At 35.0% G+C, this 25,826-nt stretch overlaps 2 protein-coding genes across 8 annotated transcripts; both read left to right on the forward strand.

Moving 5' to 3' along the window:
- Positions 1–12,953: 12,953 nt before the first annotated feature.
- LOC140774146 (peptidyl-prolyl cis-trans isomerase FKBP62-like) lies at positions 12,954–19,533 on the forward strand. Of its 7 annotated transcripts, none has more exons than XR_012106560.1 (15): positions 12,954–13,270; positions 13,368–13,454; positions 14,390–14,644; positions 14,783–14,863; positions 15,033–15,113; positions 16,172–16,366; positions 16,454–16,540; positions 16,680–16,855; positions 16,931–17,053; positions 17,170–17,316; positions 17,392–17,519; positions 17,593–17,713; positions 17,789–18,203; positions 19,113–19,190; positions 19,280–19,337. XR_012106560.1 is itself a non-coding variant. In XM_073117011.1 (14 exons), exons 1-14 carry the CDS (start codon positions 13,039–13,041, stop codon positions 19,370–19,372), a joined length of 1,884 nt encoding a protein of 627 aa, XP_072973112.1. In that variant the 5' UTR covers positions 12,954–13,038; the 3' UTR covers positions 19,373–19,533. The 7 variants fall into 7 exon arrangements, 4 of the variants coding, with proteins under 4 accessions (XP_072973112.1, XP_072973115.1, XP_072973113.1 ...); XR_012106561.1 differs by having other exon boundaries at positions 17,593–17,699; XR_012106562.1 differs by lacking the exon at positions 17,789–18,203 and having other exon boundaries at positions 17,593–17,699; positions 19,280–19,533.
- Positions 19,534–20,970: 1,437 nt separating this feature from the next.
- On the forward strand, positions 20,971–25,484 carry LOC140775169 (glycosyltransferase BC10-like). Its single transcript, XM_073118444.1, has 2 exons — positions 20,971–21,908; positions 24,484–25,484. Exons 1-2 carry the CDS (start codon positions 21,399–21,401, stop codon positions 25,123–25,125), a joined length of 1,152 nt encoding a protein of 383 aa, XP_072974545.1. The 5' UTR covers positions 20,971–21,398; the 3' UTR covers positions 25,126–25,484.
- The last annotated feature ends 342 nt before the right edge of the window (positions 25,485–25,826 follow it).

A 25,826-nucleotide genomic window follows, 5' to 3' on the forward strand; every position in this document is an offset into this window, starting at 1 on the left:
CCAAGGTGAGTTTATTTGTAGACATGGTGATAGTAATTTGATAGTGGATTTAATGGATATGATGAGATCTATATAATGAGAGCGGAAGGATAATAGTGATGATGATGACGTCAAATAAATCTATAATTTAGAAAGAAATAAGAGAGAGAAGATTGTCAGCCTTGAAGAAGAAGAAGAGGGATCGACGAATGAGGAGGGAGGACCTAGCCGGTTGCTAGGGTTTGAACGAGGAAAGAGAAGATGGCCAGTTTTATTGGACTAGATTAATCGACAGTCAAAAAGGAAAGGAGTGGCGTTGACTTGATGGCCTTGGATTTAAGAAGAAGGTTGAGAGATGAGGTAGGAGATGATAGAATGTCAATATTCTTCCATAATTTCAAATGGTTGACTTCCACATATTTAGTGGCTAACCAAAATTTAAAATAATTTAAATTAATCTAACATAATGATTTTAGCACCAAACGTCCGAATGTTGTTGGATTGGCATAAAAATGTTGTTGGCTACACTGTAGTCTCCGATTCAGGTGTTTGAACGCCAGGCTGTAGTCGTTCGAATGCCAAAATCCAGGAGCACAATAGGGTTATGGCATTTGCACGTTGGGCTATGGCCGTTCGAATGGTAACATTTGAAAGCATTTATTCTCTCATGGAAATGTTGCATTTGAATGTCGAGCTATGACTGTTCGAATGCCAAAAGCCGAGAGTCTTATTTGGGGCTTTGGTAATCGAACGCTATATAGTATTGTTCAAACACAATAGCTCGAGATTATTGTTGCGGAAATAAAAATTCTAATAATAACATAATTCATCACAACAAATTCAATGTCCCATATGAGTTGATCCAATCTTACCCGGATCATATCAATTCGACATAATTAAATAGAATTTATATAAATAAGAATAGAAGGCATCTCTGACTTTCATAGTTACCTTAATGAAATCTTAATGATAGGTTCTGTTTACAAGACGTCTATACAAATTAAAAACAAAGGTTTTGATGGATATCCATGCAAATATCATCTCAACAAATATCACAATATTTATCCCTATTAGATATTGTCTATTGCCATTTTGGCTTCCCATTTATTATGTTTATGTTTGTAACTGTTTGTTTGGTTTAAATCATAGTAACCATCTTTTAATTTATTATATTTAATCCCTACAAATTTTTAATATAAAAAATAGACTACTCTTTATTTAAACAAAAAAAATTAATCCCTAATTTGCTTGTTATTAGCTAACTCTAAATTTAATAATAGTTTGGTTGTTATGCTGAATATAATAAGAGAAGCAAAAGTTGAATTGGTTAGTTGATAAGATGGCGTATGGTTGCACTCAAAATAGTAGTAGTGATAATAAGAAGATGAAGAAGGAAGGGGATATAAAATATAAAATTATTATTTTTTCGCTTAAGTTTTCAGAATAATTTGTGATTTAATATAATATCAAAGCAAACATCCTAAATCCAAATTTTGTGTAAGAATATAAAACATTCATCCATTTAATTCGAGTCTAGTTCTCGAGTCAGAAGTCGATTAAAATACATCTAAAATTTGAGCTTCATAAGCGTTGTAGCTTCGTATGCGATGAATTTTCTTATTGGAGAATTATACACATAATTTGAACTCGTCGTAGCTCTAGTCTAGTATATATTTAGTCTATGAACTCTATTGTATATTTTTTATTATCAATCACAAGCTCAAAGGCTATAAGTTAGATAAATAGACTAGTTCTTACCAATATATATGTTGGATAATTATGTTAATTCTTTCAAGAAATGAGTCAGAATAAGTTCAAATCATACATATATAGGGCTTGAAAAATAAATGAGTAGCTCGACTCGAATTTAGCTAAGTTGAAGCCGGCTTGCTTAATCTTAGCCTAATAAGCTCGAATTATATATACAAATAATAAGCTCGAATTATGTATAATTTACAACCATTAGATAGAGTTGGAGTCAAAATCAACTTATTTAAGGCTTAATAATAGTCTCACCTCATTTGCAACTTGAAAATAGACTAATTTAATGCCCGATGAGCTCAACTCGAATTGAGATTAGCTCATTTAAAGTTTTAAAATAGAATCAATTGAGCTGAGCCTGGACAAAATTTTTGGCTCAAAATTAATATCGAGCTCCTAAGCTGAAACCGCTCGCTCAAGCTTGGCCAGTTGTTTACACCCCTATTCATATATAATCTTAAAAAAAAATTTAAACCCTTAATCTGCATGATTTGTTGATAAGACTCAATAATTAAGTATTACAGGGTTGATCTACACACTCTATTATACTTCAATGGTTGATGTATGGCTTGCAAAGGCTATTTAAAAGTTCAGAGGGGGGAGTAGGTTTTGACCATCTTTACAAAATTGCATGGCTTGTTTTTGAAAACAGTGACTATAAGATGATTCGAAAACCATAAACATCTTTTATTGTTTCTCTTCCTAAATTATTTCGTACATATACGTGCCAAAGATAAGAACAAAATTTTCTATTGGATCAATGCATCATTGTCAACGCTTTATATTCAATTAAATCGAGCAGTTGAAATTCAAATTCGAAATTTCTCGTAGAAATTTAAATATTATGTCACATGAGAATTCAACTCCAGGCTAAGATTCTTAAAAACTCTCGCTTACGATAAAAGAGGAGTTCTAATGGACGGCGACACGAAAGTATTTTACTTCTTTCTTTGTTTCTTGCATTTGACTTTTAAAAGGGAACGTAAGCATTTACGTTTGTTCTCAAGTAAAGAAAGAAGAAGAAAAATCTAGTCAACTTTGGAATCGCTGACATACGGTGATTCATCTTTGCATGTTGATATTAGTAAAGAAGACATTAGATATTGCCAACTTTGATGGTTTAAAGAATTTCGGATCGAACCCGATCTATATATAATCTCTTTTAAATTTCTTATTATACGAAGGTTTGGCTCTATTGCTCATGCCATATAGTACGTTTGACTCTTGAATTATATAAAAATAGTTTAAAAGATGCTTAATTATTTTAATAGTACAAGTAGTATCCAAAATATATATATAAAAGACACCATGCAATATTGAGTTCCTGATTTGTTATTATTTATACATTGATTTTTGGACCATTATTCCAACCCTACCTTTTAATTTAGTGGTTGAGGAACACTTTCTATTTGGAAGAGTATATATATATATACATACTTAATTGTATATGATTTAGTGGTTGAGGGAAACTTAATGGTATCCCATTTAGATCGGTGCAGTTAGAATTTAAACATGGGCATACTCTATTAATTTTTGTACCGTACCGATAAGTTTCTGAGAAAGTAAATTCTTTTATAATGTAAACTCTTTAGATTGGCAAATATCATGCTCATCCCCAACAAAGAGAGTCCAAAGGTGGTTAGCGACTTTCGTCTTATCAGATCATGTAACACAATTTATAAAATTATTGCTAAACTTCTCATCTTGAGGATGAAGCTGTTGTTGAACGACATCATCTCTTTAGCTCAAAAAGCCTTTGTTCCTAGCCGGTAGATAATGGATAATCATGTGGTAGCTTAAGAGATATTGCGGCACTTTCAAATCTCAAACAATCAGAAAGAATCTTTTACGCTTTAGGCAGATTTATCCAAGGCTTTTGACCGGCTAGAATAGAGCCTCGTCAAGGATTGCCTAAGTGAGTATGGACTTATCTAAATTCGTGGACCTTATCTATGCTTGCATCTCAGTTGCAACTGCCGTGGTAGAGATAAATGGTTCAACAGATGGATATTTCAACCCTATAAGTGGCATAAGACAAGGTTGCCCTCTCTCGATTCCCTTATTCTTTCTAAACTCAAATGTCTTCTCACTGCTGTTAGAGGATGGAAGGAGGAAAAGGAGAATCATTAGTATTAAGGTTGCAATGGGAGCTCTCCGTCTCATCCTCCCTCGATCAAATGTGAAAGCCTATGTGTTTATTGTTGACAAGATTTAGGAAAAGCTTTCAAGGTGGAAGACCAACTCTCTCTCACATGCAAGGAGACTTATCCTTCTTAGATTAGTCTTGGGCTCAATCCCTCTCTATTTCATAGCACTTTATATCTATCCCAAAGAGCTGCTCTCAAAGTTGAATCGTCTTATGAGGATTTCTAGTAGGGTTTCTCTGGCGAGAAGAAACATTTATATTTGAAAAGCTGAAAGAAAATCTGTAAACCGAAATATGCCGAGAGACTTGGTGTTTGATGGTTAGACATAGTTAATCAAGTGTTAGTTTTGAAGCTTGTGTGGCATTTGATCAAGGATCTGATGTTGGACTAGGCTTCCTTTTTGAAGGATTGCTACTTTGAGTATCCTTTTGGCAAGCAAGATGGAAACCTCAAGCCTCTTGGACGTTGAACTCGATCCTAGGATTATGTAGCCAACTCTAGAGAAGTGTCATATGGTAGGTGGAAAATGGCCAATCAATCATGATTGTTATAAACACCTAGATCCCTCATGACCTAATAGAGGTGCAACTCCTATTTGACATAGTTAAGATAGCGGACCTGATGAATGGAGGCGAATGGGACGAAGGCAAAATCCATGCACTTCTTGCAAGTGAAGTAGCGATGGCTAGTAAGAAGATTTTCATCAGCCCTCATTAGCCCAGCAACCACCGCCGACCCAGGATAGATTGGTATGAAAGCACTCCACTCATGGAAATTCTCTATAAAAACCACCTTCAACTTGCTTTGAAATAGAGACTAGTCCATCTCTTTCTTTTGTGAAAACAAACATAAGTTGTGGAAAACCTTATGGGGATACAAGAAGGCAAGGTTAAGAGTGCAAACTTTTCTCTAGCCCTGCTTGAACGGAGCTATTGCAGTTGGTGAGGTCATAACAAAGTGCTTACCTCATGTGGATACCACCTATCTAGTATGCAAAACTGCTTCGGAGAGCATCAAGCATCTTCTTCTAGGCTGTGACTTTGCTCGTACTACATGGTTTGCAAGCAATCTTGGGCTAAGGATTGATCGCATACCAGACCACTTGGACAGATGAATCATGCTTATTGACAGAGCGATTGAACGCAAATGATCTAGCTTTGTTCACTTTGATATGGGAGATTTGGAAAGTAAGAAATGACAAGGTCTTTAGAGGAGTGGACTGCACTCCCATCTCGATGTGAAGGGCTGCTAAAAGGAGTACATCCATTGCAAATGTTCAGCATGTAGAGAAAACCCCCATCGTGCCATGCTCACAACCTAAGGACACAACCCAAGCAAATAATTTGGTCAACTAGGTAGATGCTTCATAGAGGGTAATTGCAAATGAGAACTTGGTATTATACTCCACAAACATCTGAACTTGTTTTGCGTGGCTAAATGCATCCACCTTGATCACTGCCCCAACGTTTTAGTTGGGGAAATGTTAGCTTTGTTCAAAGGATTGGAGACAATGGAAGGCTTTTTTTGTCAAGACTACTAGATTTTCAGTAATTCTCTTAGTGTGGTGAAGGTTGTTAATGGGTAGATTGATAATGTTAATTGACATCTCTACTCGTTGGTGATTGAATCCAAATAGTGGATTTATACTTACCCTAGGATTAGGGTATGTTTTACGAGTCATGTAAACAATGGGGTGGCTTATAAGCTAACTAGTCTGGATTCTCAAGTTTGTATAACTGGAGTTTAGATTGATCTACTAATAGATGAAGATTGTAACATATTCCCAAATGAATATTAAATGTTTGACCTTATTAAAAAAAAAACTTTTTAGATTTATTATAAAGATCAATAGCACTTCTTTCCATTTGGCAATCAAAATTGGAGTTGTTTTAGTTTGAATATTACTGTTGTTATTCAAAATTCGTTCAAAGGAGATAAATTTGTTCAAGCATAATTCTCCAAAGAGCAACATATTTCTGTGGGAAATTTGTTTGAACGGAATTTTTCAAAGAGCAATGTATTTCTAACGTAGGAAAGACATTTGAACGAGATTTTCAAGTAGCAAAATATTACAAACTGTGAAGGGCATTCAAATGAGATTTAACCTATTTAAATGGAGAGCAGAAGATTTCTCTTTTTCAGTTTGAGTTATCTTCAAATCAGGGCTTTTGGAGAGACTATCTTTTGAGACCATAAAGTTTTGAAAAAAATAAGATGCATTCCTCGAGACTATTACAAATATTTGTGAGAGCAAAAAAAGAAAAGTTGGAAGAGTTAAATGATGAAGTTTTTGTACCACATTTTGGTGGAGCTCTAATAAATTCAAGATTATGTTTGCAATTGCCTTAAAAATCACAAAGGCAGGTCTTCAACTTTAAGAGTCACTAAGGTTGGGTACTAAGCATGAAAAACGATGTATTGAGAGAGGAGTCAAGCAATTCAGACATAATTGTGGGTAACAATGGATGGTCTGTAAGTATATTATAACTGTTGATTATTATAATATTTAGTTTGATCCTAGATAAAAAATTCTTTGTTCTTTACCCTTGTTCGGTAAAAGATTTTTCTACGTTAAAAAATTGTACTTATATGTCCTCTTACATTTGTTATTTTAGTTTTTATTTGACATTCTAATTGGGAAGACATCTTCTAGCAAGTAAGTAAATATTTTTATTTGGTATCATAGTAGAACTCTCGCCTTAGAGAGAGATCCTTTAGAAGATAGAACTTCTTAGAGAAGGATTATTATTAATCTTTCATTACTTGATGGATCAAACTATCCATACTAGGAAATCAGGATGTGAGCATTTTTAAAATCAATTGATTAATGTGTTTGATTTTCTATTATTTGTGTTTATAAATCTCCTAATGTTACCGATGAAAATAGAAATGTTATTAAAAAACTATTTCTAAGTGAGTTAAGATTGATTATGTAAACTCTTGCTTTAATAGCAAAAGAATTAATGTCATTTTCAATGGGGTCACTCATAACAAATTGTATCGAATATGTAATTGTGAGATTGCTAATGATGTATGAGATATATTTGAAACTACCCATGAGGGGACTCTCTTTATTAAACTTTCAAAACTTTAAATGTTAACTACTACCTTTGAGACTCACTATATGGAGGAGGATGAAACTTTTGATGAATTTTAGTCAAGCCATTTGAGAGAATTTTAACCTTTGTGAGCGGATACTTGAGAGAAAAATCCCCAAATCTTCTTTTGAAAGATTTCAAGCAAAAGTGACTATTATAAAAGAGAGTAAAGATGTTGACTATCTTGAAGTTGAACAACTTGTAGATAATCTTCAAACCTATGGAACCACTCTTCGATCACTAAAAAAGGATAAATAATTTGCCTTAGCGTCCATCAAGAGGGATGATGATGAGTTTGATGATATATTTGATCTTGAGATGATGGAGCTTATGAAAAATTTTAGGAAATTTTTTAAAAATTCAAGAGATGCTATGAGTAACAAGTTCAAGACCAAAATCCTAGAGAGAATCAAAATTATAGTGAAGCCCTACTATCCCTATTACTAAATGCTCAAAGCCTAAGAACAAAAGTCAAGTGGGAGAGGTTTAATATTATGCTTGTCAAGGTTATGATCACTTTGCTAAAGAGTTTGTCAATAATAAGAGAAGAGAAATAAAATTATAAGCTACTTGGGATGATACAGATGAATCTAAGGATGATGGTCATAATCTCGATCAAGAAAAGTTTATTGCTTTTACTATAACGTTGTTATCCAACAATAGTTTTGTGAGATGTCTATTACAGGTGAATAAAACAAAAATAATAAAAGGCAGTGACAAATAAACAAACTAAAATGGTAAAGCAATATTAAGACATTATGAATGACTCAGAAGAGGAGAAAAACTAAATTCAAGAGAAACTAGATAAATTTCTTTCTATCTCTCAAACTTTAACTTATATATTATTTTTTACTACTTGATAAAAATGAATTTTAGGAAGTGGATCTACATGAGCGACTTACCTTGCAAGAAATTTCAGTTGAAAAAAAATTAATTTTCTTTAGTCTAAATTACAAAAAGCTATAAATATGTATAAATTTGATGTAGGTTCAAAAAGCTTGAACCAACTACTTAGAGCTCATTTAGAAGGGCCGAAGAGGCAAGAGCTAGTATACAAATGTAAAATTTCAACTTTATCATCTCTAAGAAAGCCTTGTAATGTATCTGTATCTTCTTAGCCCTCGTTTACTTATTGGAATCGAAATAGGCTTATTCTAAAATAAGCCTCCTTATTCTGGTATAGTAACTAAACAATATCTTACCTTATTCTAGTAAACTAATTCAACATTCTCTCTTATCTTATTCTACACATCTTTTAAAAACTAATTTATTAATACCTTAAAATTATTATTTTACCCTTATGAGTTGACAACACTAATTTTTGGTCTAATCAGTTGTAGTTATATTTCTCTTTCTCTCTCCTATTTCTCTTTTATCGAAAGGCAGTCATGTCCTTCTTCATCGAGCCTAATGCTGAGCACTCTCAACCTTTGCATGCTTCTCCTTCGATGAAGCACTACGAGCAGCATGTTTCCCTCTAACAAAGCACTCTCCTTATAAGAGCACACTTCTCCCATCTCTCCGATCAACCAATAAGAGGGAGGCTCTTGCCATGCACCTCCTGCAAGCTACTCCGCAGGCGATGCACCAAAGACTGCATCTTTGCCCCCTTCTTCCTTTTCGATGAACCCTACAAGTTTGCTATCATCCACAAGGCCTTGGGCGCTAGCAATGTTAGCAAGATGTTGTAGGTGCAGCACCTCTTGCTAGCTCTATAGCTACCTACCTACCACTCTCTACAGTACTAGTTTTATTATGAAAGATCTAGTCTTAATATGCTGCATAGATTTAGGAGGAGAAGAGGAGTTCAATTATTACCACCAGACATGCAACTCATGATACTACTATATATATCTATTATTAGTTCACATTTTTCTTTGAGATATATTTCTATCATTTAAAGTGATATGCCTCGATGCGAATTTCTTTTTATGTGAATGTGGATTTATACTATGGTGTGAGGATTTATAACTATGCTCCCATGATTTTTTAGGTAGTTAGTGCAAATTTATTTTATGTAGTGCTTAGTATTTATTACTAATAATATCTAGGACAGACTTATTTTATAATTTCTAAGTATGCATGCATAAATTTTTTGGTAGGTAGTGTAGACTTATATTTTTCGGCAGTGCGAACTTATTTTATGTAGTGCTTAGTATTTATCAATAAAAATATGCAGTGAGGACTTATTTTATGATTTATAAGTATGCATGCATGAATTTTTGGGTAGTTAGTGCATACTTACATTTTCCTACCGTGCAGACTTATTTTATATAGTGCTCAGTGCTAAGTATTTGTTGTCCTTTGGATATAATGTAGATTTTATTTATCCGTAGTGCAAAGGAATATGCGGGTACCAATAGTGCGGCAAAATACATGGATATTTACCTATAGTGCAAAGGAATGCATGGGTATTCACTAGCAGTGTGGTAAAATACGTGGATATTTACTAGTAGTGCAAAAAAAAAAAAAAGCATGGATATTCACCAGCAATGCGAAGAAGTAGGGTTTGTTCAATACGTGTCTGTAAATTTTATTTTTTACAGAGGGAGCAACTGTTAAAAGAAAATTTTGATCCCAGAAATGCGGGGAAGTGCCTATTAAATACAAGAATTGTGAGTATATAAAGTTTAGTAAGATCGCAGTTGTAATAAAAAATCATAGCCCCGGTGTGTGAGGTTATTTTTTTCGTTGTGTGAACTTATAACCACACATTGTTCCATAGTATATGGTTATTTCATTGCAATGCATGATTATTTTGCATAGGGTGCGGGATTCTTCTTTGCAATGTGAGCTTATAATCATGCATTACCCCGCAATGCAATATTTTTTCTTTTCTTTGTGGGTATATGAAGCATTTCAAGTCCACAATTATAATAAAAAATATTAAAATTTTAGATAAATATATATTACTACTACTACAATAAGCTAATCAAGGGTATTTTTTTGTCATTTGATATAAAACATCATCAATTACCAATACAAATTCATTATTCTTCAATACTTTTGTATCAACTTTATCTCACATCAAATATAATTATTACTCTTTATACTAATATTGAACTAAACATTACAATAACGTATACTAGTATTAGCTCTCTTCTTTTGGTATTAAAAATTTAAATACTTATGCCTATTCCACCCTTATTCTACAAGTGAACGGGAGCTTATTTTGTAAAATCTAATATTGATATGTATGTCCCCTTGTAAGAATGATGTTAAGATTGCTATGTATGATTATGTGAAGCATAATATATCTAGAAATGATCGTAAAACTAAATCTTTTATTCCTATTTATCACTGATGTCATATTAAGGGTTATATTAAATCTCAATATCACTTACAATATGGCAACCCTTAAACCACACAAACCATAACTCACCTAGATATAATAACTTTAAAAAATGATGTGAAGTAAAAATAAAGATTGTGTTGATCAAGAAGATTAATCTTTTGGCACCCTTTCAGAGTGGTGTTATTGAATGGTCATTTAGCATGATATGTTAGCCAGGGGAGCTGGTTTGTTTATTTTTTTGCCCTAGTCATGTGTTTCAGTGCATATGTTTAAAAAAATTGTTTTCTCTTTTTTTGCTTCATTGGTTTTATATCTTTTTGGTTTTCCCTTCAGTTTAGGATTAACAAAATTTTATTTTTTTTAGAAAAAGTTGACATTTGATTGATCGATACTAGTTTATATCTAGAGTCATCATATATGTTATCTTCTTAGTTGTTAATTCACTTTCACATGCATTAGATGTATATTGTTTAGGCAAGGTGTTTATATATTCATATTCTTATATATATTGATTTTTATTTTGTGTTCTTTAACGGATAGCCATATACCAATAATTTTTGGCATGCATGGATGGCTTTCACACTATGTGACAGGTAGCCTTTTTCTTGTATTATTTTTTTAATATTTTAAATGTTAAATTAGACATTAATTTCAAGATGACTTTCGCATTAGACAAGTTAACATATTTTTAATAAATTAATGTTAATTAGGTTGAATGGTCAAACAGAGTGAAGCTAAAAAAATGTCAAAGCATGCCACAAGCACTATATCCAGATCAATGCGTGCGCGCACGCATGCAAATTAAGATGGTTTGATGTTGGACTTTTAGGTCATTTGCATTGTTACTCGTGTAATTTTGAATCATGTTTCAAAATAAGTAGCGATATTTTGCTTCTGAATATGGCTTCACTTATTTTATAGTTATATTGTCATCTATCAATTGTATATATATATATATATATATATATATATATGTGTGTGTGTGTGTGTGTATGTGTTAGGAAATCTATTCATACAAGAGATTTCATCTCGTAGGTATTAACTCACGAACTACTCTAAAAGTTAAGGCCTTATTTGGTTTGAGGCTAAGTCCTAAACTTGATTAGTTAATTTTATTTTTTAGTCTTGATTTAGGTATCTTAAATTAGGCTAAAAAATGTGATGTTTAATTGTGAATTAGACTAAAGTGTAATTATTACATTTGATATGATATCCGAAAGTAAAAATTATATTAATTTTAGAGAAGATTAAATGATATATAAAATTAATGGACCAAAATTTCCTTTAACTTGAAGGATAAAATTTAAAAATATTAATTAATTAATTAATTAAAAGTTTTTAAATACTGATTTGCTGGTTTACATACTATATATAAACCTGTAAAGCATAATAAGAGATTAGGAAAAAGTTGGTACTTCTATAAGAAAGCGAACTCATTGAATTATTATTCATCACTATTCATATTTTAATTGTATTACTCCTTTTGGTCATGATAACATGGTAACAACTGTTAGATTTTCTAAACCACACTATATTAACATAACAATAGCCTATTATCTTTTTTTTCTTATTACTTTATGGAGAGCTCTTGTGTAGTTATGTAGTGTCTTTTTAAGGTTGAAAATGGATTGAATACAAATGTAACAGTATTCAACTCACAACCGAATTTATATTTTTGGTATGGATATAAATTTAGATACAGATATTGAATGAATAGAAAAAAATTTAAAATATATTTTAACTAAACAGGTAGTTTTTGGATAGAGAATCAGATCTTAAACGGAAGTTGATTGAATATTAAATTAATTATGATATTTATTTAGAGACAATTAACACAAAAACATTAAGAATTTTACAAAAATAAGTTTCTTGCACGTTAAATACATATAAAATTAGCAAAATTAATCTCTACAAATAATATATAACATATCATTAATAACAATATCAATATTCACTATTTAAATAAGCAAACTAAAAATTATAAATTATTAAAAAAAATATGGCGGATAAACGGATATATGATATCCGTAAGTCTAAAAATTATATTTGAATCCCTATCATATTTTTTTCTTTCAAAAATTCTATCTGTATCTGGGTTGAATAAAAATCTTTTATTCGAATCGAATTAGATAGTGGGTCGAGTCAGAGTTAATCCTTACTTGTTTTCACCCATACATCCTTTCTATTATGAGGAAATGTTCTCTTAGGTTAGATGCTAAGGAAGATAATTTATGCATTTGTCGTCATGGGATTAATATGTTGGTGTTTGATTTAGGTCGAGATATGAATCTACTCTCGACCTCTTGCGATTGTTTCTTTAATTAGTAATTTAGTGGACAAAATGCTATAGATTCCTTTAGATTTGAATGAAATCTAGGTTAGCTTGAATGAAAGTATTTTTATTTTTTATAGTTAACTTAATCAAATATTAACAGTTAGTTAATCATTACATTCGAGGGTTTAGTTAATAATTATATTCAGAGGGGTATTCATATGAAAAGTAAGGGTTTTTAACTTTTAAGGGGTATCTATGGAAAGACAAAATATTTTGAACCATATATATACAAATATCACGGGTACACATGAAAATACCAACTTTTGAGGGGGAAATCATGTAAAAAGGCCCAATTAATTATTTAATCTTATCAGATTAAACTGCTAATTACGATCATATTCTGGTCCGGTCTGTCCGGAGAAAGCTAAAACTGGGACTGAAGGAGGACACCGCTCGACTGAGAGAGAGAGAGAGAGAGAGAGAATGGTGCACCCATCGAGGCTCACCTTCTCAGCCTCGGCCGCGAGGGCCGCCGCACGCGACACCAACCTCGGCGATCTCGATGATGACGAAGAGGAGCCCGGCGAGGTGATCGAGTCGGCTCCTCCGCTCCGCGTCGGCGAGGAGAGGGAGATCACCGCTTCCGGCATCAAGAAGAAGCTCCTCAAGCCAGGCCATGGCTGGGAGACTCCCGTCTCTGGAGACGAAGTCACAGGTCGATTGACCTATACCCACGTCAAGATTTCCCAATTCTATTGCAATTTACCATCTCGATCTGCAAAGTTCTGATTTTATGTGTTTGCGAATCCCAGTTCACTATGTGGGATCCTTGCTCGATGGGACCAAGTTCGTTTCCACCAGAGACAAGAGCGAACCGCTCACGTTTACGCTTGGAAGTGGTGGGGTTTTGCTCACTTTTGCTTGCTTTTGTTATCGTCACTCAATGCAGCAATTTGCCGTCGTAGTCTGTTTAATACTTTGCATGTTATGGTCCTACTGCATCTCTCATCCTCATGCTTTGCTTTTAGAGTGTTGGTTTCTTCAAAATTGTTCCCTCAGAATCAGAGGTTACAGTAGCTCCTTTACCATTCAAAATGTAATGCCTGTTACATTCTTTAGATGAAGCTAGTTATCATGATATAACTTTCTTGGATAAAATTTTGAAGCTTTTCATAACTTACCAATTTTTAAGATGAAGAAGAGCTTCCAGATCGCCTTTCTATTCATTGTTTTGTTGGCAAAACTTGGCTTGGCTTGAAATGGTGGTACACGTGGAAGTCCTAATCATGTAACTATATGGTGATGTAATCTGTCAATAGAATTCTGCGTTTATAGAAAGCTAATACTATCAAATTGGCATTCCTGCACATGTTAGATTGCAGCAGTGTCGCTTAAGACAGTAATCCACAAAATCACCAACTCAGTCCTGTGCTTAGCTAGATGACTGCTAGAAATTATCCTATAATATACTGTAGTTCTAATTTTAGTACGCAAGACCTTTCTATCTAGAGAAGGACAAACTCTTCATAAGCTCTTTGTGCACTTGCTTCCTAGGTGCTTCGTTACACTAAATCTATCTGAAGTTCTTCATCCATCCACATAGTCTTGCTTTTGTTTGTGGTGACTAAAATTCTAAAAATCTAGTTGGTCTTCTATTCGACTGAAACTATAGATTCCAAACTGCAAAATAATTAAAACAAATAAAGAGATAATTACATGAAAACTTGCCATAAAATGAAGCCGAGAAAGAAGGTAATTTGTTTGGTGCACAAATCCTCCCACTGAGATTCTATTTTCAAGTGTTGAAACTGATAATCTTTATTTCGTTCATTAGGAGAGGAAGTTATTGGATTGGATCAAGGAATAATAACTATGAAGAAAGGGGAAGTAGCGCTATTCACATTGCCCTCATCTTTGGCTTATGGAAGTGTTGGTGCTGAAGGTGTTCCTCCTTATACTGATCTTAAATTTGAGGTGGAACTGATATCGTGGCTGACAGTAGTAGACATCTGTAAGGATGGTGCATTAGTAAAGAAAATTTTGTCAGGTGGGGGTGATAGGCAAGCAGGGGATCTGGATGAAGTTAGAGGTATTATGATTTATGAAGACAACTATATTTCAATCTTATTGCATCTTTATTTTTGAAATTAAAAAACTTTAGTGCTGATTATCAATTTTCTACTGCTTATATTCTTAAAATAATGATGATTCTTCTTATCCAAAACAGTCAAATACCAAGTCAAGATACTTGATGGGTCAGTTGTCGCAGAAACTCCCGAAGAAGGATTAGAATTTTATGTTAATGAAGGTACTCTGTTCTAGTATCTCCTGAAGACAAACTCATACTTTATAGTGCTGCCCTTGATGTAATTTACTGTTGTGCTTCTGTTACATAAGGATTACGGATATCCAAACTCAAAAGATGCACGTCTTTTTGCTTTTATGCCATGAACAGCACTCTAACTGATCCTTTACAGGGCATCTGTGTCCAGCATTGCCAAAGGTGCTGAAGACAATGAAAGTAGGAGAGAAGGCTGTTGTAACTACTCAACCACAATGTATGTCTCACTACTCCACCATTTACTGATATTTGAAATTTGGATGATTTTACCAGTGTTCCATTCCCTGATTTTTCTTCTTCTAATCTATGACTCTATGGCGTACTCTGTAAGATCTATCTCACATTCCGAGCAGAAAATTTAGGGGCTTCCGTTGACGCCTTACATATCAGCAGAGAAAGAGACAAAATTGAGACAGTTGCAATTTTCTTGATTGTCATGGTTATGGGAAAAGAACTTACGACCTAATGTAATAGCTGTAACAAAATTAGATGCTGTGGTTGCAATTGTGAATAAGTAAAAGTTTTGAAGAATTCCATATCCCGCAGAGATATCTTTGTACAAAATTTAGAGGAGATCAGAAGGACCTGATATTTTCTATGTACAAAACTCACTAATCCATCTTTATGCTTTTTTTCCTTTTTTCTCTGACATATTTATATTTTCTGTGTAAAGTAAAACAAGAAGAGTCAAGAGACTATTTCTTTTTTTGCTTGTACTATTCTATGTTTGGACATAGAATTGCATTAGCTGAAATATCATGAACCCTGTCTGTTGGTAATAGAAATGGTATCCTTGAACTAAGAGGTTTCCCAGCGACACCGACCATATAGTGCTCCTATTCTCAGTCTGAGAAAAAGAGAGGCCAGCAATGTATTATAGCTGGAGAGTGGCACAGTGTGGAGGGAATACCAGCTAAATCCATCAAATTCATCTAGTAGTCACTCTAATGTCCTCTTGACTCTTAATGAGCTCATCAACGTCTAATGTATTACGGAATCTATTTCATTACATGCCCTTCTAGACAGAAAAAGTTGGACAGTAATTGAAATGCCTATTCCCTTTATCTACCCATTTTAGTACTATCTTTGTATCTATCAGTTTAGTTGATTTATAAATTATATGTTTCTTAAGTTGCTGAATGTGAGAAAATGTTCTCCCTATATATCTTCCAGTTGAAACTTCAGGATCATTCTTCTTTGCCTCATGCCTCCCTTTATATTGTCAAAGTTCTCTTCCTTAGGAAATTAACCTCACTCTGTGACAGTGTTCTGCAGATGCATTTGGAGAAGAGGGTAAAGATGCTCGTGAGGGATATCCTCCTATTCCCTCGAATGCCACTTTACGCATTGATGTTGAGCTGGTATCTTCAAAGCCTGTTGTTGATGTCACAGGAGATATGAAGGTCCTAAAAAAGATAATGAGAGAAGGTGTTGGTACTCGTGCGCCACATGAAGGGGAGACTGTTCGTAGTAAGTATTGCTTGATTCATCTCATATGTAAGGAATATCACTGAAACTCTGAAAGAACTTCTAATCTTCACATCTATTCTTCTTCAGTTAGGTACAGGGCCATGTTGGAAGATGGAATTTTGTTTGAGAAGTTAGGCTTTGATGGAGGACTTTTTGAATTTGTTATTGATGAAGGTCAACTTATGTCTTTCTCATGTGACCTTATATTTTTCTTGAGCAGCATTTGTTCATATAATTTCATACTAGGGCATCAAGATTTGTATTTCTGTATGTTATAATTACACTTCTTCTTTTTTCCCTTTTGTACTTTCAGAACAGGTAATTTCTGGATTGGATCGTGCTGTAGCAACAATGTTAAAGGGCGAATATTCTCAAGTAACTGTGAAACCGGAGTATGGGTTCGGGAACGATGTGGTTATACGAGATTCTGTGACTATTCCTGCATGTTCAACCTTGATGTATGAAGTGGAGCTACTTGACTTTACAGAGGTGATGATATAACTGATATATTTACTTATCCAGTTCATATTCATTTATTGACTATACCTTTATGTATTTGACAAGGAAAAAGAAGAATGGGAAATGAGCACTTCTGAAAAACTTGAAGCTGCAGAGAAAATAAAAAATTTCGGAAACGAGCTATATAAAATAGGCAAGTTTCAACGAGCTGCAAAAAAGTATGATAAGGTAGTGGAATTAGGGGTGGTAAATCAAGAATTTGTTTTGACTTTACAATTAATACTTTCTTCATAATGAATCAATATGCATTCTCAATAGACCTGCACTAATTTCATTATTTTCAGGCTGTAAACTATGTTAGTGACAATGAGCCCTTTGAAGGTGGTGAAGAAAGGCTGGCTAAAACTCTGAGAGTTTCCTGCTGGTTAAATCATGCAGCATGCTGTCTTAAACTAAAGGATTTTCACGAAACAATCAGGTTCTGTTCAATGGTAGGTTGGAGTCTAAAGGAATCCTTGTCATAGTTATTCAGGATCATTTCATATATTACATCCTTGCGTCCACAGGTGCTAGATGTCGAGTTCTGCAACGTGAAGGCCTTGTACAGAAGAGCACAAGCTTATATCGAATTTTCTGATCTGGATTTAGCTAAGATGGATATCCTGAGAGCCCTTGAACTTGACCCACAGAACAGGTGAGGGAGCAGGATAGTTTCATAATTAATATTAATTATTACGTGATCCTAATATTGAATAGACAATTTTCAGGGAGGTTAAATCACTACATATGACTCTAAAACAGCTTCAGGCTGAGAGCAATAAACGGGATGCTAAGTTGTATGCAAGTATACTTGGGCGGATGAGCAATGACACAGGTGTGGCATCAAAGGTGATATGTTTATTCCATGACTTGCAAGGATAATATTCTTCGTAATAATTAATGCTAAGGCCAGAGGTTGCATAGTATCTTTTGATACAGTGGACCTATAAATGAAGCCAACGATGGCCGTGCCGTAAGAAAAGGAGATAAAAAGGTAACACCTTGGCCGTCACCGCTCGCCGTTGCCGCTCGCCGTTGCCGTCCGGATCCGCAATTTAAGTTTTAACCGATAAACCCTCTCTCTCTCTCTCTCTCTCTCTCTCTCTCTCTCTCTCTCTCGATCTCTTTCTTTCCCTCCCTCGGGCTAGGGCACCCGACACGAGCTCGGGCGATAGTGAGCTCGACGACGAGGTTGATGGCGAAGCTATTAGGAGGGGAGCCGTGCGGCACCTCTCCTGCTACGTGCCGGTACACCGCCGGCACAATAAATGCCCAGTCGGCACAGCCATCCATGAATGAAGCAAAGGCAGGAGGGTGTGGATGCAAGTATCTTGTGCAGGTATATGTGGATCTCTCATCTATCCATCTAGAGCGCTATATATGGAGAGGGAGAGGTAGGTGGACATGTAGGTTACGTGAAACGCAAGTGTAGTGACAATCAGGTAAGGAGTGGGTTTGAGGATGGAGTGGCAAACTTTGAGAGCAACAAAATTAGTGAAGTGGGTGAGTGGGCCAGTGCTACAGGTGTAGGTAGTCGGAGTTGTATGCTCGAAACAAAATTAAAGCAGTAGTTATATGTCAACTTGCCAAGGAATTAAATTACACCCTTGATAATTATTACATTTGTTAAGAGGTTGCCTAGAATCTACATGTACTCTATCGTATGTTTGAAATTTGTTTGTTAATTTCATTATTCATCCAATGGAAAGTCAATTGACGTACTAATCAGTCTAGATATTGTAGTATAAGAAAACAATTTTGAGAAAGTTTGGCTTTATGGCTAGAAATAAGATTGCCAACTATATAGTGTCTTTTGATGGCTTTCTAAAGTTTTAGGATATTTATAATCATGCTTGATAGAGATTAACATATAGAAGCAGAAAATCAATTAGAGATAACCTTCTCTTATATAACCCCTGAAAGAACAGAAATGTCTTGGTCATTTTCAATGCCTTTTTTTTATGTAATCCCCAGAGGTGAAGGTTCTTGATAAAACAAATTCCGACAGGATTTATACCTTTGCTCACACACAAGCACATAATTATCTGTTTTATTTGCTTGGTCTATGGAAGTTGCAGGTTATAGTTTCTTTCACTTTTCTTTGTTGATGTAGAAAAGTTGTTTCTTGGTGCACATTGTTTAATTGGCAGAAAATTGATGAAGTATATTGATCTCAGATAAATTTTGTGGTGACCCTGAAAGCTACTTTATTTAATCTCAAGACTCATCATTGATACCTCTTTCACAGAGGCCCAAGTTTGAAAGGAATGGGAGTGATGAAGGGGATGGCTCCGAGGTTCAGGCAATGACCAGTGAACACCAAATGGTAATCAAGTTGGTTTCCATCTAACCATCAAGCATTATCTGAATTTTTCTGAGCCATGAACTAGATGCGATTTTAAATATTTTATGTAGGAGCATGAGTTTGAGAAAGCAGAGGAAAAGGTTAGAGACGTGGAGGCTTGTGCGAGAGAAACAGAAGCCCCTTTGGCAACTGGAACAAGATGATGGAAAAGGATGTGGTGTCATTTCATCAATTTTTGTATATCAAATGCTTCTCTCTTTTAACATGGTGGTTATGATGGAACAAACACTGAAACACTTATGGAATCATACACTTTGTATTGAGATTCTAGTGGCGACTCTTTACTTGTCATCACTTTCCTGCATTTGATTGTGATGGTTGATCTTTGAGTTGCACGACTTTGTGATAATTTGAGATATGCATGATCCAAGATGTGGCAAAAAGGAATGCGCTAGCGAGTTTAACCTACATCTGAAAGATCTGTTCCAGGTCTCAAAGCACCAAATTACATTCTTTATGTACATTTCTTGACATTTCAGTATATCCTAATTCTATGCTCCAAAATGTTTGTCTATTTTTTATCTCTTTCCATTAGCTGGATGCTTGTGTAATTCTATTTTTCCTCAATTGATGTCTGATGCTGGAAGTTCCTATAGCTCTCTCATGTGATGTTACCTGCCATATACCTTCAGTAACAAGACAAGGCATCTATTTTCCTAGACATCTTTTAAGCTGTTTCAAACTGCATAGCTAGGAATATGAGATGCAAAGGTATGTATAAGCAAATATTAAGTTTAGAATGGTATTATATGTAGGGGACTCTAGAGGGGCATCCAAATCCAGGCAAAGCAAAGAGAAAAATAGAAAGGGAAAAATTCCACAGGTTATTATATTATTGTCCTTTGACTAATATGTTTCACGCACTAGGTTCAAGAACTTCAATCTTATTGGCATTTATGGGAGTCATTTTATCCAAATTATGCAGCAATTGTCTTTCTTATCTTTTTCAGTTTATGTAAACTGGATTATTGCAATTTAAATGTATCTGATTTTTTTAATTTATAATAATAAAGTCTAGCAAATACAGTTCATTATAATAAAATGTGCATCGACTGTAGAAAATATATACATCGGCTATAGAAAATACATACAGTTAGTTTTATGTACAGTCCATTGTAAACTATGATTTTATATGAAATTACCTTAATCTAAGATAGGAATATCACAAGACCTATTTGATAAATGTGTTTGCTCACTATATGAAAATGGGTATTCTTACATAATTGTCCCTAAAAATTTTGAAAATATCATAATAATCGCTGCCTTTTTTCAAATATCACAATTTATTTTTGTAAGACAAAAAGAAAGCCAATAATAACTATTTGACACTTTAAACTTCAATAAAGAAGAGTATTTTAATCATTTAGATATATTTGTTCATCTTAACAATTAATTATCTTTTAGAAATATTCTGTAAAAAAACCAGCCATAATGATAATTTTAAAATATAATTATGATATTTTAAAAAATCTATTGGCAATTATAATATTTTAAAATTTTTGTGGCAATTATGTAAAATAAAAAACTCATGCAAGTAATGCAAAGCTTACAAGGTAGAAGATGATAGCCTGATAGGGCATCTACAGTATGTGCATTTGTTTAGAATACTTTTAAGATTTTTCTTTATAGATGTGTTAATTATATATAGAACCCTTGAATTATTATGCGTTCTTTTTAATACTTTTTAGTCCTCTTAATTATCTAACGCTTATAAATTTAGACCTAATATTTAGGTAGCGGCAGCGCATGGTAGATCCTTGGGGGTTGAAACCGTTTGGAGATCTACCGCAGCTAATTAGGTTCGCTCAAAGATTTACCTACTCCTAATTTTTCTATCGTGTGTTCCACTTCCACTTCCACTTTCTTCACTCGAATTTACATTGGAAGATTCCATTCTCCACTTGCCTTCTCTTCTCTTCTCTTCTCTTCTCCTCCCCCGGATCCGAGATGCGGCAAAAGCACCGGAATTTGCTTCTCTAGATGATGCAGATCCGACCCTTTTCGCACTTTTTGTTCTAAAAGTGCGATCTTGGGATCGTCCGACAACCAAATGGCCGTTTTCCTTTGATTTCTCGATCTGAAATCAGTGTCAAATGGAGAAAAACATCCGAATCTAGAATACCCGGAAGCTGAAATTCTTGTCTTTGATCTTTCTCGGGTGGTAGAAAGATGCAGCCAAGAGTCTCCTCCATGGAGGACGTCAGAGATTCGTTGCAGAGGACCCAGCCTAGGGTTTTGAACTTTTTTCTACTCAAGATCTTTATGCTGTTCCTGGTTCTCGGCGTTGGGTTCTTCGTATTTAGTATGTACATGGCTCGGCATATCGGGGTTCAAAGTCTCGTCTTGCAAGCGCATTCTACGTTCAAGCCATGCGGCGAAGAGCTCAGCGGCCTCGAGCGCTGGATCCGGCCGCCGCCGAGCTTGATGCACACGATGAGCGACGAGGAGATCTTGTGGCGCGCGTCGTTCGTGCCGCAGGTGAAGAAGTATCCGTTTAGAAGGGTTCCTAAGATTGCCTTCATGTTCTTGACCATAGGGCCTTTGCCTCTCGCGCCGCTCTGGGAGAAGTTTTTTAAAGGCCACAAAGGATTCTACTCGATCTACATTCATGCGCTTCCATCTTACAAGGCTAATTACAGCTCAAGTTCGGTTTTTTATGGAAGACAGATCCCTAGCAAGGTTGGTACCCTTCTGTTCATAGTTCGTTTGTTAGTTTTTCTTTTTTTTTTAGCCATATTTGCTTCTACAAGTTGACTGTTATGTGACTGTCATTTTAATACTGTTTAACATAAACAGGAAAAAGACAATCATACAAAGTTAATTTGGTCAAGGCTAAACGCATTCCAGCCTTTAGGCAAGGTTTAGTCCTTTGGTTCATGTGTACTATCGAGGACTAGATGAGCTTTTCATCTTGACCGGTCTAAGCTGCTGCTGACATTCTAAACAGTTATATTCTTATTGCATGATTGCCTAGATCTTAGAGTCCTAGAAGGTCCTTGAAATAATTATGGTTACTTGCTTCGTCAACATTTATCACGTTTGTATTTGGTCTGGCCTCTTTCATTGTCTATATGTTCATGAAAGAGTACCCAGAAATTTCTGTGCCAAAGGTTGCGGAGAGATTCATACCTTTACCCTTACTTAAATAAATATTAAGATAACGAAGGATGATAATAGCGGGAGTTTTCTTAGGTTTCATGAGCTTATACTACGAGGAAATTTAGACAACTTTACATGACAAATGACCTTTTTAGGTTTCATGGCAAGCTCCTTTCTTCTCTTGTGCTGCTTTGTCTGAGGATGAGGTACTGATTTCTGGAGAGTGGGGATTAGACGATAAAACCAGTAGATAAGTTTGTTAACCATTCCAGTGGAGTGTTTCTTAAGTTCAACCATAATCTGGCCAACTTCCTAGTCTTACTAACAATATGCTTGTCAATTTTGGAATCCATTTATAGGGTGAACTAAGTGAAAACAATTTTCCTGAGAAGATCTTGTCCCTCTGTTCCAATTGCTTGATCATGTTTTTCTGCAAGCTACATTTGGGTTGAGTAAATTTCTTTTTTTTTTATTTTTCTCTTTGCTGAAATGTCTTGATGGTCAGCCACCAGGTTCTGCATTCCTAGATCATTCATATTTGTCTTACCAAAGAAAATGAGGTTGATAAAAGGTTATTCAGTGGAATATGCCTCTCAAGAAATAAGTGTCTGAAATTATTTGTTGATGCTCACCACCATTGCTGTCTGTGGTAGCTTGATTCTGTATAGTGGATGAAGTAAAGGTTGTGGTGAGGTTGATGGATCCATTGTTGGAGTATTGGGTGGTATGAATGGAGATTTCGGAAATAGAGGTAAAATTTAGATTTTAAACTCCAACTGAAGATGTTAAATCTTCTAAAATCTCTTCGAAGGGACTCACACCCTCCTTCTGAAATATCAGATTCTATATAAAGTTGTTTTGTGGCGCGATTTCTAGATGACTTATAATGAATCACATTGGATTTTATTGCCTAGAAAGTGTATATAATTCCTTTGACTAAACGGTTTTTCATAGAGAACCTTATGATGAAAAGAAATTATAATGTCATCCCCCCTCCCCACCCCATCAAAAGAAAAAAGCCACAGTTTGCTCTCAACCTAGAGTTGAAAGGAAGCGGACAAAAGTGAAAACCTTTATTTTCTTTTCTTTAGCTTCTCTCTCTGTTGAACTTTTGATTGATACCACTATGTTCATCATCTCATCCATCTCTATTTGAAGTGATCGCTGGGCCCAATTTTTTTTTAATTCTTCAATAAGTCACTTTTTTGCTGCTTTTCTTTGGAGTTAGTTTGTGTCTATGAATGAAATCAGTAGTATTAGAATGATGGGAAGGTAGGGTGTTGATTTCTTGAATTATTGAGAGGACTAGCAAATTTTTGTTGGTCTGTTTTACTCCCTAGTGTTTTGTGTTGTCACTACTTTGACCTACTAGAGAAATATAAGTTTGCCCATTCTAACAATAGTAATGAGGGGCTCAATGGTCTGGGTTGGTTGGTTGAAGTTCCTGGGTCCTTATTTGTGATGTGGAGATATAAGGATCCATGTGGTTGAAGGACAGGGAAGAGAATGACAGCAGTGATGCTGTTGCCAGTAGCAATATTTGTAGTAATGCTGGTGGAGGAGGGGATCTGATTAATTTTAAAAACTGTATAGAAGCAGTTTTATTTGCCTCTGTGCTTCCTATTTTAGTCCATAATTTTTGTGAATAAGGAAGCCGAAAACATGTAAAAGCATGTTCTGGATGGCATGATTATTCATTAGTAAACTTACGAAATTTTTTGGATAGTACAGCACCCTACATTAGAAAGTGGGGTAGGCTAGGGTGGGATGACTTAGAAAGTGTTTAGTTAGTATGTTTTAGATTAGAAGTTTCTTCAAAAGGTATTTTAATAATCTAATCATTAGAGTTACATGAACCATAGACAAGGGTAATGGCAGTTAATCAAATAACAGTAGAGTGTTAGATGAAAAATATAGGGAAAAATGATGGATTAGGTTACAAAATCCTCAAGAACCATCGTGTTAATCAGAAATGATGGAAGCTAGGGTGTTATTTATAAATTTCACATAAACTTATGATGTGCTACCAATTGCACTAGTGTTGCTTCAATGTTTGTGTAGCTATAGTATACCAAAGCATGAACTGTTCTCTTATACTTATCTGTCCAAATCTTTCTCATTTCTTGTCCTTATGCTCAAAAATTATTATCTACAGGTGGCTGGCTGGGGTGAGATGAGTATGTGTGATGCTGAAAGACGTCTTCTTGCGAATGCTTTGCTTGATCTTTCCAATGAGCGGTTTGTTCTGCTGTCAGAGTCATGCATTCCTCTACATAATTTCAATGTTACCTACAAGTACTTGATGAGGTCGAAGCAAAGTTTTGTCGGAGCAATTGATGATCCAGGCCCTTATGGAAGGGGCCGCTATAATTTTAATATGGCACCTGAGGTTAACATCACACAATGGCGCAAAGGTTCTCAATGGTTTGAAGTAAACAGGGAACTTGCTGTTAGTATTGTCAAAGACACCATTTATTATCCCAAGTTCAAGCAGTTTTGCCGACCACATTGCTATGTTGATGAACATTACTTCCCCACTATGCTGACAATTGAATCCCCACTTCTCCTGGCTAACAGAAGTATTACATGGGTAGACTGGTCAAGGGGTGGTCCTCACCCAGCAACATTCGGGAGGATTGATGTCAAGGAAGTATTTTTAAGGAGAATCCTTGAGGGACATACTTGTCCATACAATGACCGTAACTCATTAACTTGTTTCCTCTTTGCTCGAAAATTTTCTCCCAGTGCTTTGGAGCCTCTTTTAGAATTAGCGCCTTCAGTGCTCGGATTTGGGTAAGACAAAACAAAACATGGTAGGAAGACCTTTCTCGAGCATTATTTGGCTTATGTCAGTAGTGATGTCCAGAATACTATTTTCACTGCCATAACTTTTATTCTTTGTACAGTAAAACACAGCATAGGGATTTTATTTGCATTGCCCCCCACCCATTACAGACATCTGAGGTTTTTCTAGAATTTTCTTTTTCTCTCTTCTGAGCTGTACTGAGTTCCGAGACATCTGATCTTATCTCATATGACTAGCCAAAACGGATTTCTTTTTCCCTGCATCTTTGTTTATTGCAACATATTTGTCTGTTAAATGTGTAATTTGGTTTGATATTTCTTCTCAAACAGAAAGTTATCAGATTTTCTTCTCGAGCATTTGTTTCATTAATGATCTTCGGATGCATACATTGTAAATTTAACACCAGATTCTTTGTTTAGTTCTAGGCATCAGCTTGTGACTCAATCTCTACAGAAATTGTGGTTTCTCCGACCATGTAAGTCATGTTTGCCACTTTCATCTGGCCAACAATGAATGTGAAGTCCACTCAGTAGTCAGGATCAAGCCCTTTTTTTGTCTTCTAAAATGATTGATAGTGTTTTAGACACTATTAAACCGGTGTTATTTATATAATATGAGCCTCTTTAATTATTTGAACACTATACATGGAAGTATAATAACTTAGTCGGCAGTCGAAAAGGTTGAGGTTATGA

This window comes from Typha angustifolia, chromosome 13, assembly GCF_048772165.1.
Source record: "Typha angustifolia cultivar Huaian chromosome 13, ASM4877216v1, whole genome shotgun sequence".
Classification (NCBI taxonomy): domain Eukaryota; kingdom Viridiplantae; phylum Streptophyta; class Magnoliopsida; order Poales; family Typhaceae; genus Typha; species Typha angustifolia.